This window comes from Gavialis gangeticus, unplaced genomic scaffold, assembly GCF_001723915.1.
Source record: "Gavialis gangeticus isolate Ggan-Ray unplaced genomic scaffold, GavGan_comp1, whole genome shotgun sequence".
Classification (NCBI taxonomy): domain Eukaryota; kingdom Metazoa; phylum Chordata; order Crocodylia; family Gavialidae; genus Gavialis; species Gavialis gangeticus.
In genome coordinates, this window is record NW_017728998.1 from 40724692 (window position 1) to 40738223 (window position 13532).

Here is a 13532-nt window from a genome sequence, read left to right on the forward strand (position 1 = left end):
AGTAATTCCCCATTAAAATCATGCAAGACTGTATCATTTTATGGAGCTATTTGCTTAGGCTTAGTCTGCTTTCACATTCCATTATTAATATATACACATAAAAAACCTTAAACTAAAAGCTACGTTCAAGAGCCAGCTCACAATACTGGATTGCCTCTCTTTAATGAAGGCAAAATGCCCACTGAATAGTTAAAGAAACAACAGAAAAGTACCCTCCATGTTGATAATTTTACTGGCACAACTGCAATTTTAAAGGCTCCTGTACCAGTAAAAGCCTTTGGTAGTTGCAGTTAGAGCTGTATAAAGATTTTTTATACCACTATTTCTTGTTTGGTTCACAAAACCAAAATAAGATATAGCAATTTGGAAGTGTCCCTGCACTTCCACAGCAGGGCAATGTGGTTGGTTTATCTAGGTCAGTATAATTAAATAAGTAAAACAAATAAATAAGATGACCAAGGCAAAATTCTTCAATCTAGGGAACACACATGTTGGCACCCTTTGCAGAACACCTTCAAGTCTACTAAACCAGCACAGCATTTTTGACCCTTTACCCATATTTCTAAATTGTACAATAACAATGTCTCATATTCGTCAGGGGATGGAGCATTGTGCACTCTACTTGTGCAATCTATTACTTCAGCCTGAGAGACAAGGTTGAACATAATCCCAAAACTGGATTACTTTGTATGATTTCATCATTATATTCCCTACAGTGAAGTCTTGGGTTAAATACAACCTTGCACACACAGTATTCTATATTCACCCCCCACCCCCTCTCTTTCAAGGGCAAACTTTCATTAGCAATGTGATCTTTAGCACTGACTCTATTGATTGTAATGCATGGGACTGCTGTGTTTACTCAACACTGTCTCATTGTTTGTAGTGCCAGCCTAACCAGTTGGAGGCCAGCAGCCAGTCCCTGTAATGAAGGAACGCACAAATCGGCTTTTTCTACAGCGATTTTTAAAAAGAAATGTTTTTCTTCCCTTTTATTTTTTAAGCAGAAAGATGAAAGAGATGGGTAGGTTGGGGAACGAGGTGAAGGAATGCCACTCAACCCATCTCCATACACTTCAGTCTTCATCAAGATACCTCATGCTTCTGCTTTGCCCTGATTCTTAATCTTACCACAGCAGTTTAAGTGCTTGAGCCGGAAGTAAGAGGCCTTTGGTTTCATGAAGGAGTGGCTTAACTTCATTTTTTAAATGCTCCATTCCCTGTGAAGAGCCCTAACACACAAACCTATATGAACTGGCTGCACCTTGAAAATAAACTGGCCTCTCTGACTCCTCTCACCTCCACAACACACATTTTTGCTTGCCTCAGCCAGGATACTTTTTTTACAAACATTAAAGGATGCTGTTAAGTGTGGAGTGGCCCCTTAACACACTATCGCTATCACACTCCAGAATCCTCAGCTCAAAACTGTCCCTGGCAGCAAGATCCTACAGGACAGACATTGGCCATGCCTGAGGAAAGGGAAAAAGGGACAAAGGGACGGGCAAAACAAGTTTTTAAAAAAATGCTAAAATGTCTAAAATAGTCCGTCTCCTCCAAGGCTTGGAAAACCTGTGCATCTCTTCCCCTTCCCCCATATATCCGTGCTGCTAGCAGCACATGAAATACATATCACATCTTGCACTGAATGCAGTACAGGAGGAGGAAGAAAGGAAGGTAAGCTTTTACTACCTTGATAGGAGCTATCTCCATCACCCCTCCCCCTCCAGCTGTCTGTCTGTACCAGCTAGAGAAGCCAGTACCGGAAACCCTTCTGTCAATAAGACAATCCCAACCGACTCATAAATCTTACCTAATCAGGAAGCAATGGACCACAAGATACCACCACTACACGCAGAAGAGATATATTAGGAGAACAGCCTCTGTCCCTACCCTACATCCCATGTTTCTGTACTCAGTTACCTCCAACAGTGCTATACAGTAGCTGTACGCAGGCTAATACTCGAGAAGCATCAAATCATTAATGTAACAGAATCACTCGTGATATGGGTTTAGAATAGATGTGTGCATATGCCTATGCACTTGCTGTAAAAGCCAATTCATACCTACTCACAGAATGTAAAATTTAAGCACATTTATGAGTTTTCCCAAGAACGGGACCTTCACAGTCACCTTGCAAGGCTGTATCACTGTCAGATGAAGATCCACACTACTGACAGCTCAAGAGAAGTTCTTGAGTTATAAGCTCAAATGACACCCTTTTAAAGCCAAAAGATGTTTCAAGGGAGTCGAGAACTAAGAACGACCACTATTTTCAGAGCTTACAGAACCAAGTGCAAAACCCATTCCTTCAAATTTCTCTCTACTTTTCAAGCTTTTCTATACAGATGACAGCAGCAAGAAAGTAGACATATTTGTTACCTTTCAATCAGCTCCTACAGGAGCAGAAGGGAAGCTGGGTTTAATTATTATTATTGTTGTTGTTGTTGCTGCAGCTGTTTTTCTGCTATTGAACTACAAAATTTCTCACACACTACTCAGCATTTAAGCTTCTACTCTAAATACACCATTTGGCAAAGGACAAATACAATGAATGTCTAGCTTTGCAAGACATGAGCATATTGGGTTAAAGAACAGGTTGGCAAAGCAACTGTATCTTTTCTATAAAAGTGGCATGGCCATCCTGACACATTTAGAGACTAGAATAGGTTGGGAATGGTTTCAAGAACATAAACTCATCAGACATATCAGAGGTGAGACAGATAAGGTCCCAAAGGAAGATACCACAGCAAGCAAAACCACAATCCAATGCATTCTGATGGCTTTTCAAACAATTCAGTTCCTACCCTTGTACTGAAGCGAGGAGACAACTGCAATAAGAGTAGTAGGAAAAATTGTTCATTACCAAAAGAAACAGGAGATGTGGTTTTCTGGAATCGTTATGCAGAGTTTGTGATTTTGCAAAGCTTTTCTATGAAAAGACAAGAAGAACCTTATTTGTAACAAAGAAGAAAATATCTATGAAACAATTATGGGGGTTTTTTTTTAGAGATTTAATGCAGCAAAATGAAGAAAGGAAAGGAAAACTAATTGAGAAGTTCAGCAAACACATTTTAAAGCTTTGTTGCTGTTGATAATGGGTCAGGATGGATAAATCCATGCAACTGATGCATCTGTAAACCCTACACTTTTAGATCATAATTCCTTCCCAAAATCCTTCTACCAGCAACCGACTAGATGGTAAGCATACAAGGTTCTTTTGGTAAATGTGATATCTTTTATTAGGCCAACTAAATAGCTGGAAAAAATGTTCTTTGCAACCTTTCGGACACAAACACCCTTCTTCAAGCATGGGGAGAGTCTAGATGGTAAGCATTTATTGTTATATTGAATATACCAGGTTAAGTCTACACAAAGAGTTTCTTCTTCCAGAGAAAAGGGGACTTGGATATCAAATACTATCTCTGCATTTGTGGATTACTAAATGTTTACACATCACTGAAAGTTCTCTCTTTATAATCATTCTTCTGAATACAGGTTTGTCAACAAGGAAAAAATAAAACCAGAAGGCAGCTACTCACATAATTACAGACAAGAGATGGACAGAATTACTGTTTGTATTTCTATGAAAGCACTTAAACTTTTAGGGGAAAAGAAAGCAATGAGCCAAAGGGCAAAAAGTAGTCTCTGAAAAAGGGACCATCCCCTATATTAAACAAAGTATTAAATGCAATGGTCTTGCATAAAGCAGGCATTATGAGGGCAGTTACTCCACAACCAAAGTCCAATTAGCCTTTTTATAGCTCTTGCCACAATACTGGCTTGCTACCTACACCAAAAGCCAGTCAGCATCTATGCTTTACTAATATGCCAAACTACCCCACCTAGATGTGCCACAACATGTTGAGAAAGGTGTTGTCTTGATTTAGCAGTGGTTAACTACACAGCATCTGCAAGAATGAGGCTTAGAGACACTTAAAAAGTGCTGAGTACAGCAATGTGTAGAAGCACTGGCTCTGCAGTCCTACAGTAAGAAAGCCTGAGGCTGAATCCATTCAATCTAGTTAGTCTAAACTGCATAGATTGAACCAATAAGTGAAAGGATATTCACTTTTGATTCTGGAAATGCAGCCAGATCCCTGCAGTGGCCTAGGTCAGAAGTCTGGGGCACTAGAATATGCCACCCTGGAGCAGACAGCTTGGGCCAAGGCTAGCACACCCACCCTGCGAGGGGGGTTTGCGGGGAAAGTGAAAAGCATCCTGGGGGACAGAGAGTTAACCTGAATTTGGAGGGGATCTAGGATAGAAGTTCAATAAACCAATTTAACCTAAATCAGTTAAGTCTATACTACATCCATCCAGGTTCGTCTTAAACCAGTTTTGGTCATTTTGAATGCAGTTTAATGTGCACTGAATTTCTGTTATGTTACAGATTTGAACTGGCTTCTGATCACTTAACCAGTTTATGTGCAATTTCTCTGTTTAACCCACGAGCTTCCACAAGGACAAGACTGAAGACTCATAGGAGAGCAGTGGAATAAAAACAAGGCAACGTGAAAGAACCAATATTGTTGTACAGAAATAATTTAGTTCCTTAAGCTGGTGAAACCATTTCTCACATCATTCTCAGGTCTGCAGGTTTTGTTTTAATTAAAAGTGCTTAAACTCCAGGACCAGGATTCTTAGTTCAGCAGGACACCTAGGGGGTATTCTGACAATACCATGACTCATTACCAGCACATCTGACTGAATAAATGCTTACAGTAAAGGAAATAAACCAAATATCCTCTGGGGTCAGATGCTTCTAACTCAGCAGTCACTGCATTAGATGATATGAGCCCTTTGCTTTCAGATGTGGCTCAGTGTTTTTCTAAACTGTAAATAGCAAGAGCATTCAAGTCTTACACGCCACCACGAAAATGTTAGACTATATTAATGACACGTGCCCTTGAAAAGCTATGTGGCTTCCAGGCCATCATGTTATCCAATGTGAAAATATGAACAATCCAAGCAATGCTTAAACAGGTCATTGTGATGATTTACTTTCTAATAGCTGCTAAGCTATCCCAACCTGATAAGTTTCAGTTACTGTTTAATTCTGCCAGAAGCAGGTAGTAGCGTCAGGCAGGAAAGAGTATGCAAACTTTTCCTGTTCACAACTGAAACAAGGTATAATCTCTCACTAAGAGGCAGGACTAATTTGGGCCAGTTCTCAAATGATGACAACAATGGTAGCTAGGCATACTGGATTTTTTTCCTTGATCGGCAAATAGTCATGTAATTTCAGGAAAGTTGCTTACCCTACCTATCTCATTTTAATCAGATGTAAAATGAATTTAAACATAATTTGTAGAGGAAACAAATCTTAATGAGGCTTATATGACCGTTTTATACGATTAATAATCCTTATACAGTAGTTGGGTTGATCAAAACTCTTATGGCCTTTAGACACGTACAAATTATTACATTGACATATTCCCTATAAAGTACAAACTCTGCCGATAATGCACACATCTATGTGACATAATGATCCTTTCTCCAGAACCATTTTATATGCAAGCCCTTGTTTGGCCTAGAAGACAATCAGGGGTAAGCGGTCCAAATGTGACCCACAGGGAACTGCATTTTTAGTGAGAAAACACACCACACCTCTAAAGGTATAGACTTTAGGCATCAATTAACCATTCTTTTCCACTGCCAATGATATGAAATCCCATTCTTGTATCCAGAGCCCAAAGCACAAAGTTATGGAGAAACTACAGACTACAAGACTACATGCAAGACTCTTTTAACTAATACATTGCTAAATTCAGTAGTAAATTGGAAAAGAAAAAATTTCACATGCAGGACCAGAATATTACATAACGCTGATTGCGATAGGTTTGTTTCTGTAGTTGGCACCTGAGGAGTTCACTGCAGGAAGTTACACACATGCACAGAGCAGGGTTTTTTGTTTTTTTTTAAATGGCACACTGTATCCTTCTAATTTACTCTCAAGCAGGAGTTCCAGCTTGCACACCTATTCAGCAAAACAGATAATTAAATACACTGTCCTGTTCTCCTGAGCTAGCCAGCTAAGCCAAAACACTATTTAAAAAGTTTGTATTCAGCCATTCAAAATAGTTGTGAATTTATTTTAAATCATTAAATGCCCTCCTTAAAAGGAATATGTTTTTCCCTCCATTCCCCTGAAGCAGCGTTTTAAGAAGTTGAGCAAGCTAGGACTCTGTTCCCCTACCTCCTTCGAATGCAAATCACCATCAGCATTTACATGACTAGAAGTGCTGATAAACTTTTCAACAGTGGCCTCATTTCACCCATTTCCTAAAGTTAATCAAAAGTCCCCATGTAGAAGAAAATATAGAGCTGGTAAGTGGAACTGGGAATATATATGACCATCTAGTCAACGGGTGTTGTCCTTTGTGTCAAAGAATTCTAGTTTAGCACTTGCGTCTGCTTCCTCACACCCATGCAAAATTCTATGCTTCACTTTGCACCCTGAAGGCTGGTTTGGCATCTTGGCAATTCATGCTGAGGATCTAAACACTGCTGTGGAAATAACAGCCTGCTTGGTTACAAATGCCAGCTGATCACTAAACACCTGTTCCAAGTTTCAGAGAAATAACAAGGCAATTACTCCAAAACTCAAATGTATTTGATAGCAGTATTTGGATAAAATTTCTTCAGAATAATATGAAGTTGAAAGACCCATTATAAACTTCAGTTCTTAAATTGCAGCTTTTTGTGGGTTGCAAGTTGAGTACTTCAGAGAATCTATCTAAAGTTTGTCATTAACTGCAAAGTCAACTCAAGTTATCTACACTCTGCTTACTACCTGAGTTTGCCTAGAAGTGAGGGGTGTCCTTACTGCAAACTGTCACATGAACTGCTGCATTCAAATTGATGCTGAATGTACTCTAATGTAGTGCTAAAGCTTTGGGGAGCACGTCCCACAGCTACTGCACTAAAGTGAGGTGGATCATTCTACTGGTTGTATTTTAGTGAAGTATGAGAGAATTTGTCCTGACATGGCACAGTAGGAACTGTGGGAAAGTACTGGAGGCCTAGTGGCAGGTTGATACAACAAGACTGTACCTACACTAAATTGCCTCGTTTACACAACTCACCAGACCGTAACTTGGGCTTAAAAAAAAAGTTACTGCACTTTAGCTAGTAGGTTTTGGGCATCAAACCCGAGTTAGGAATAACACTTTAGTTGCGACTTGAGCTCCACGATGAAAACAAATCTTGAAGCACTTGAATCACCATATTCCCTTTTTCCTGTTCCTTAGTTTTCGCTCAGTTAAAGCCATCAGCCTACCACATGACGACAGAGTTCTTAAGTAAAACTGCTATTCTCCTTCATCCACATCAATTGCTCCTTTTTTTCAAAATGGAAGCAAAAAAAAAAATTCAGCCAACATTTCTGCTAGCATTTTGGAGTGCAGAACATGGAAAAAGGATGCTGAAAGACACTGAGGAAAGAGAAACTGCACTGTTTAAATATAGAGTGAGTTATGTTGCTTCCATTATTGCAAGATGCCCACAGTATTGCCAAGAGCACACATTTAAAAACCATGTGTCAAGCCTCCAAAATCATGAGATTGGCATTAAAAAAAAAAAATTGAGATACAATTGATTTTGCATTCTTTTTATTTTCCTTCTGGCATCTGTGCTCTTATGGTAAGAGAAGGATGCAATACAAGTCTTGTTAAATGAAGTTGCAACCTGTTGATCAGGCTACAGGAATTTACTGTTTCTTTCCGTTTCCTAGTTTAAGAGCAAACAACTATCTTGTTTCCTGATGGTTCAGGTTATGTTTGGTAAAATATGTTGTGTGTGGGGCTCATTTGCTGGGTTGATAAAAGAAACTTTTTGTAATGGTGCATTTAGCAATTTGCTTTTATGGCTATCTAAGTGAATGGCAAACTTGTTAGTATTTTCAACTTGTACTTGATTCCAGGCTCTCTAAGTGAGAGAAGACTAAACGCTCTGGGGTAACTTGACTCAACAGGTAATGTGATGAAAGGCCTGAAAACTTAGGACAGTCCAAAAGGAAAATATCCAAGTAGAACTAAAAAAGCCATTGCATATAGTTCCGTAACTGAATTTGGGCAGCATTTTTTGAGAAGGGAGATATGTCAGTTCCTTAATTATGGAAACCTTCCTCTTTTTATGAATGTTTCTCAAAGTAAATCAGTAACAGGGCATAAAAGACACCACATATTTTCATATTGTAAACATTTCTCTATTGTAGTTACTTTTTTAAAGCTCTGTCCACTATCAGGTTGGTATGTGAATGGCACAACTGTGATAGGGAAGCAGGGTGACCATATTTTTTAAGAAAATCCAGGACCGTGTCCCCTACCCTCCTCCCCCAAGTCAGTGGTGCTGCTGCAGGCAGAGGCAGGTGGTCCAGTCTGCTGGCCTTACTCCTGGCCCACTGTGCCACTCCACTTCCCTACCAGACTCCGCCCCATGCCCCTGCCTGCAACAGCCAATTTCAGGACTTTTCTTTCAATTTGCACCAACCAGCCAGGACACTGAGTCAGCCTATGAAATCTGGGACTTAAATAGGTGAAACTTGCTATGTTTAGCCATGACCCTTGTAAAGCACTCAGAGAACTGAGACATAAGCAGTGTTATCATTTCTTACAGCATTTTGTCTTTTACTTAAATAAAGTTCCATCACCTAGAGTCAGAGAAATGCATGAGAAGCTCAACCTTCACATTTTATTTGAACACAAATAAATATCAGCTTCATGGTTGGAGAAGTGCCTGAAAATACACTGATCTTACTGTAAAGGCTCAGAAACCAGAAAGCAAACAAAGACTGTTAAATTAAATGTCTTAAAAATCATGGGATTTTTCTAAAATCTCATGACTGAGAATTGGAGGATGGCTGATTAACGCTTGGAAGAAAATAATGTTAAAACTGGCAAGGCTTTCCTTTTAATGCCAAGCCCAGATACTTCTGTGTAGCTTTGCTCTATATTAAGAGGCATTTATTTAGGATTTGTTGCTTGTACCCTGACAAATCCAAATCAGCAAAAGGAGTTGATCATAGGTTTTCAAGTACAGAGATGACTGATTTAGAAATTAAGTCTTGGAGTCATTTCCATTTTGAATTCTCTGCACATGACTCCAAAGATACAGACTTAGAAATTCATGAAAAAGCCATATGTCCATCTTTGTGCAGTAACACAAAGCTTTCCAACTGTGACACTATGGGTGTCTCTACATGAGATGCTTACTTTGCAAGTAGCACGCTAGGCAAAAACCATGCTAATATGCTACTGTGTAGTAGTACTAAGCTACTGCACTGTAAGCATCACTAAGAAACTGTGTGCCAACGCTACTATGCAGTAGAGTTATTGTGCATTGATTTAGTACTTGGTGAGCCAAGTACTGAACTTAATGTACAGTAACTACGGTGCATTAATGAACATGTAGATGCACACTGTATATCATAAACTGTAACTGCACACTCAGCTCTCTACAGGTATGGGAGTGTACTGCTTTAGAACAGTCAAAATAAATTTAATAAATTGTTCATTTTTCTTTGAAAAAGATACTGTCTGAGCTTTGAAACTATTTTTAGGATAACACCACATAGCTGTCCCTGGAGAAGATGGTCAGTTTTGTTCAGGGGAATACATGTTTTCTAGAACTAACATCAAAAAATCTAATTAAAAGACATCTCTTCAATTAAAGCCTCTAATCCACAATTAAGGAACTCAGAGCATATGCCTTTGATGGTGAACATAGAAAGCTCTCTGAATAAGAAGTAATCTCTTTTTGTTCAATGGAACGGCTCAGCCTCACTCACTATTAAATCGCCACCTAGAAAACAAAGCTGAGAGTTACCATCTATTGACATACTGTGATTTGGAAACAGTCTCCAGGACAAGCAGAGACTTAGAAACTCAAGGCAAAGTCAGAATAGCCAGTGAGGGTTCTGATGATGTGGCTGGCATGGGTGTGTAACCACCCATCTACTTCTCCACAACGATTCAATCAAATGGAAAGCCAGTTTCATATACTCAATTTTGCAATCTTATATCCAGGCATAAGTTTATACTGGTGTTTTTAAATAACAACTTTAGTTAATTCCCCATTTTAAAAGCACGTCTCCATTTGCAAAAATAAATTTAAATGAAAAAAAAAAAAAACCCTAGATTTACTGACTACACTTAAAATACTTGATACCAGCACAGCATTCAAGGGTCATGACAGATGCAAGATTTGGTACTATACCCATAGCATTCAAATTCTCCTGTTTTCCACCCCAGGATATAAGCACTTCATAGACATTAATTAATAAACCTTTCCACACCCCCATGAAATCAAATAGCATCGCCATCTCCTTTTTTCCCCCTCCTTCTTCAGATATGGAAACAGAGGCACAGATTAATTGAACTGCCTATGGCAAGAAACTGCAACAGGCAGAGGAACACACATCTTGAATGCCATTCCAGTGCTTTAAAACAGAATCCTCCTTCCTTAACTGGATGGATGTACCACCCAAAAAGGAAAAAAGAAAGATGTTTTGCAAGAGTCTGCACCACACCTCCACACAAAGGTACTATTTCCCTTTATAGGCTGAAGTTGATCCACCTACAGTGCAATTTAAGATAATAAGATACAATCTCTCATAAAAGTATTGAATATAATTAAAGTATGTCTGTTATAAAGGTAAACAGAGTGTACTTTGCTAAGCTGTTCCAGATGCTTTTAGTGCAAGATCTGGGACAAGATCAAACCTGCAGCTGTGCGTTTTCTCAGGGGTTAGTTCAAAGCTACACAAATCACTTTACACTCTTAGCCTCTTGTGAAACCTGTGTAACAAACAATCATAAAAAAAGAGTGCCAGCACAATTAATTTTGAAAGATAAGTTAACACTGAGGGTACATAATTGTGCATTAATACTTCAGAACACAGTCAGGTCAAGTACAGTGAGATGTTAAACATCTAGCATCAAAAAGAATTTACACCCACTCCGCCAAGTTGTGTGTGTTTCAGGAGATATTAAAGAAACATGAACCTGTTTTACTGCCTAAGCAAGTTTCTCTCTGAAGCACACCTACAATGATTCAAATGAGGTGTGGAAAGCCAGGTTTATAAACTTCACAAATATGCACTACTATTTTTCCTTTCACGTACATGTCACTCAGCTATCAAGTTTTAAAAAACAGACAGGAAGCCACTGTATACATACATACAGTCTATACACACTAAAATTGAAAAAACCCCCAACTGTTTCTTGAACTGTGAGAATCATGAGAAAATATAAGTTATTGTATTACCCAATATTGAAGTGACGCAAAGTGGTTCATAGAGCAAAGTGCATCAATAGTAGAAACAAGCAACAAAAAGAAAGGTTTTTATCTTCCCTCTACTATGAATTTAGATTCAGACTTAAAAATGTCTCTATCACTAAAATTACTCACTTTGGTAATTAAATATAATTCAGTGAAACATGAATGAGAAGTCATGCACTCACTGCACAGGTAATACTTTACAGAAACTTAAGTTTTCTAGTTAACTACTTTTTTAAGACTGAATTATTTTTTCAGAACATAAGACAAGGCTTGACCTCAGCACTGAGGCTGCTGGATCATATAGTGGACAGGTACTTCTTTGATCATATCTCTCTTTCAAAAATGTAGTTAGCATGGTTAAATTCAGATGGAACCTTGAGTTAGAAATTTAGGTTAAAGTCAGGACAGAGGCCACACAGAACAAAAAAAAAAAAAGAGGTCAGAATGCCAGCTCAGAAATTGCTACATTGTACATAGACCATTATTCAATTCCTCTGTTTGTTTGTTTCCCCCAAAGTCCAGTTGCAGATAGCTTGGGTCTCTCCAGGGGGTCAATTTCAAGGTGTTGCTGGTTCTGAAACAGCAGTGATTTCAAAGCTAAAGGCAAAATCAAGTCTATTTGCTTTATTGCATCAGCTGAATCTCGCTCCCAAGGTTAACCCTCAGCTGCCCTGGTTAGTCCTCACCTGTTGGAGAACTCGGTCCAAAGGCTCAGCTTTGCTCAGTCCCTCTGGTGTTAAGCCACTCACTTCTCGACACGGGTCGCTCAACTCCGGATTGTCTGCTTTCACCAGGGATTTGTGCAATGTCCCTACCTGAAAACATTTAAGCAGGGGGAAATGTGAGGAGCCAGGGAAAGAGTCCCTTCTTCCACTGCACTCAGAAATGCGGGGAAGATCCAGGCCCCCTTTCCGAAACAGATGTACACACACGCACCAACAAGCAATGATTTGACCAAAAACAATTATAAGGCATTTGTCAATTTCACAAATCAAAGCCTCTGACCTCTTTTCCTTCCCTTCCACCCCAAAACACTCCTCTGCTGCCAGGGCCCAGGCGGGTTGGAGAGGCCTCGGGAGAAGACCTCTTGCCCCTCACAAGCCAGGGCAGCTTCTGGCTGGAATCGGGTCATTTTGATGAGAAAAATATGAGAACAGTAATAGTGCCTGGAGGGGCAAGGGCAGGGGTCAGTCCACCCTAGCCGGCTCCTACCCATTGTGTTTTAAAGAAGTCCTGCAGGTTGGCTTGGGAATGAAGCTCATAGAAAAAGTGAAGAGCTGGAGCATGAGGAGAAGAGGCGAAGCACAAGGCCGGCCCGCTTCTCGAGGGGGTCCTTTGGCGGGGGGCGTCTTTTAAGGGTCCAAAAACGAAGGGGAAAAAATCCCTAAAGGGAATGAATGTCTTTAAAGGAGAGCCCAACAGAGAAGGGCTTTAAAAATATATACGTAAGTCTTTGCAAACTAAAGTCCGCGCCCTCCTCCTTCCCGGTGCATTCGTGAAATGAACAAACGGCCCCGGGCGCGGGTCGGTGCCGCGGGCCATGTGGCGCAGCCCGGCAGCCCCGGCCGGGGGCTCCTGCAACCGGCCTGGAGCCCTAAACGCAACGTGGAGGGAAGAGGGTGAAGCCATACCTTCTTGCTCTGCAGATCCACAACTTGCCACACCAAGAGAATTAGTTCCCTCTCATCCGAACCCAGTTTAGCCCCATATGCACCAGCTGTTGCCCCAAACAACACCACCAAAGAGTCACTGTGCGAAGCCGTCATGACCACAGGGGGAAACAACTACAATCAAAAGCAGAGGTCAAAAAAAAAAAAAAAAAAAAGGGGGAGAAAAAAAAACAAAAAAAAAAAAAAAGGGGGAGAAAAAAAAACAAAAAAAAAAAAAAAGGGGGAAAAACAAAAAAAAAAAAAAAGGGGGAAAAAAAAAAAAAAAAAAAAAGGGGAGAAAGACAGACAAAAACAAAATGCAAAAATCCCCACAAAAGCTGGTCCCCGTCCTCCAAGTGATCACAGGCGAATAAAAGGACAAGAAGGAACGATATGAAGAGAAGAGCTCCCGGGGCTGGGAAGGTTTGAGGTGAAAATGGAGAAAACTTCTTGCAGCTCTACCTGTTCCCAGTGATTTCTTCCCCCGGGTCTGATTGGGAGGTGAAATTAACAAGCTGTGGGTTTCTCTCCCTCTGACATCATGGTAGGACCCAGCCTGGGCTTGAGCTTTTTTTCTTTTTTTTTTTTTTTTTTTGCCTT

At 39.9% G+C, this 13532-nt stretch overlaps 1 protein-coding gene across 5 annotated transcripts in view; it reads right to left on the reverse strand.

Annotated features, from left to right (window-relative positions):
- Nucleotides 1–13518, reverse strand: part of ESRP2 (epithelial splicing regulatory protein 2) — an 83084-nt gene extending 69566 nt beyond the window's left edge. For 3 of the 5 annotated variants that reach the window (XM_019505745.1, XM_019505748.1, XM_019505749.1), the window contains exons 1-3: nucleotides 13395–13517; nucleotides 12915–13067; nucleotides 11970–12098 (exon numbers count right to left, since the gene is read on the reverse strand). In XM_019505745.1, coding sequence (XP_019361290.1) covers nucleotides 11970–12098; nucleotides 12915–13049 — 264 coding nt within the window. In that variant the 5' untranslated portion in view covers nucleotides 13050–13067; nucleotides 13395–13517. Of the gene's footprint in view, nucleotides 1–11969; nucleotides 12099–12914; nucleotides 13068–13394 lie in introns of all 5 variants that reach the window. The other 2 variants (XM_019505746.1, XM_019505747.1) reach the window with 2 other exon arrangements.
- Between the last annotated feature and the right edge of the window lie 14 nt (nucleotides 13519–13532).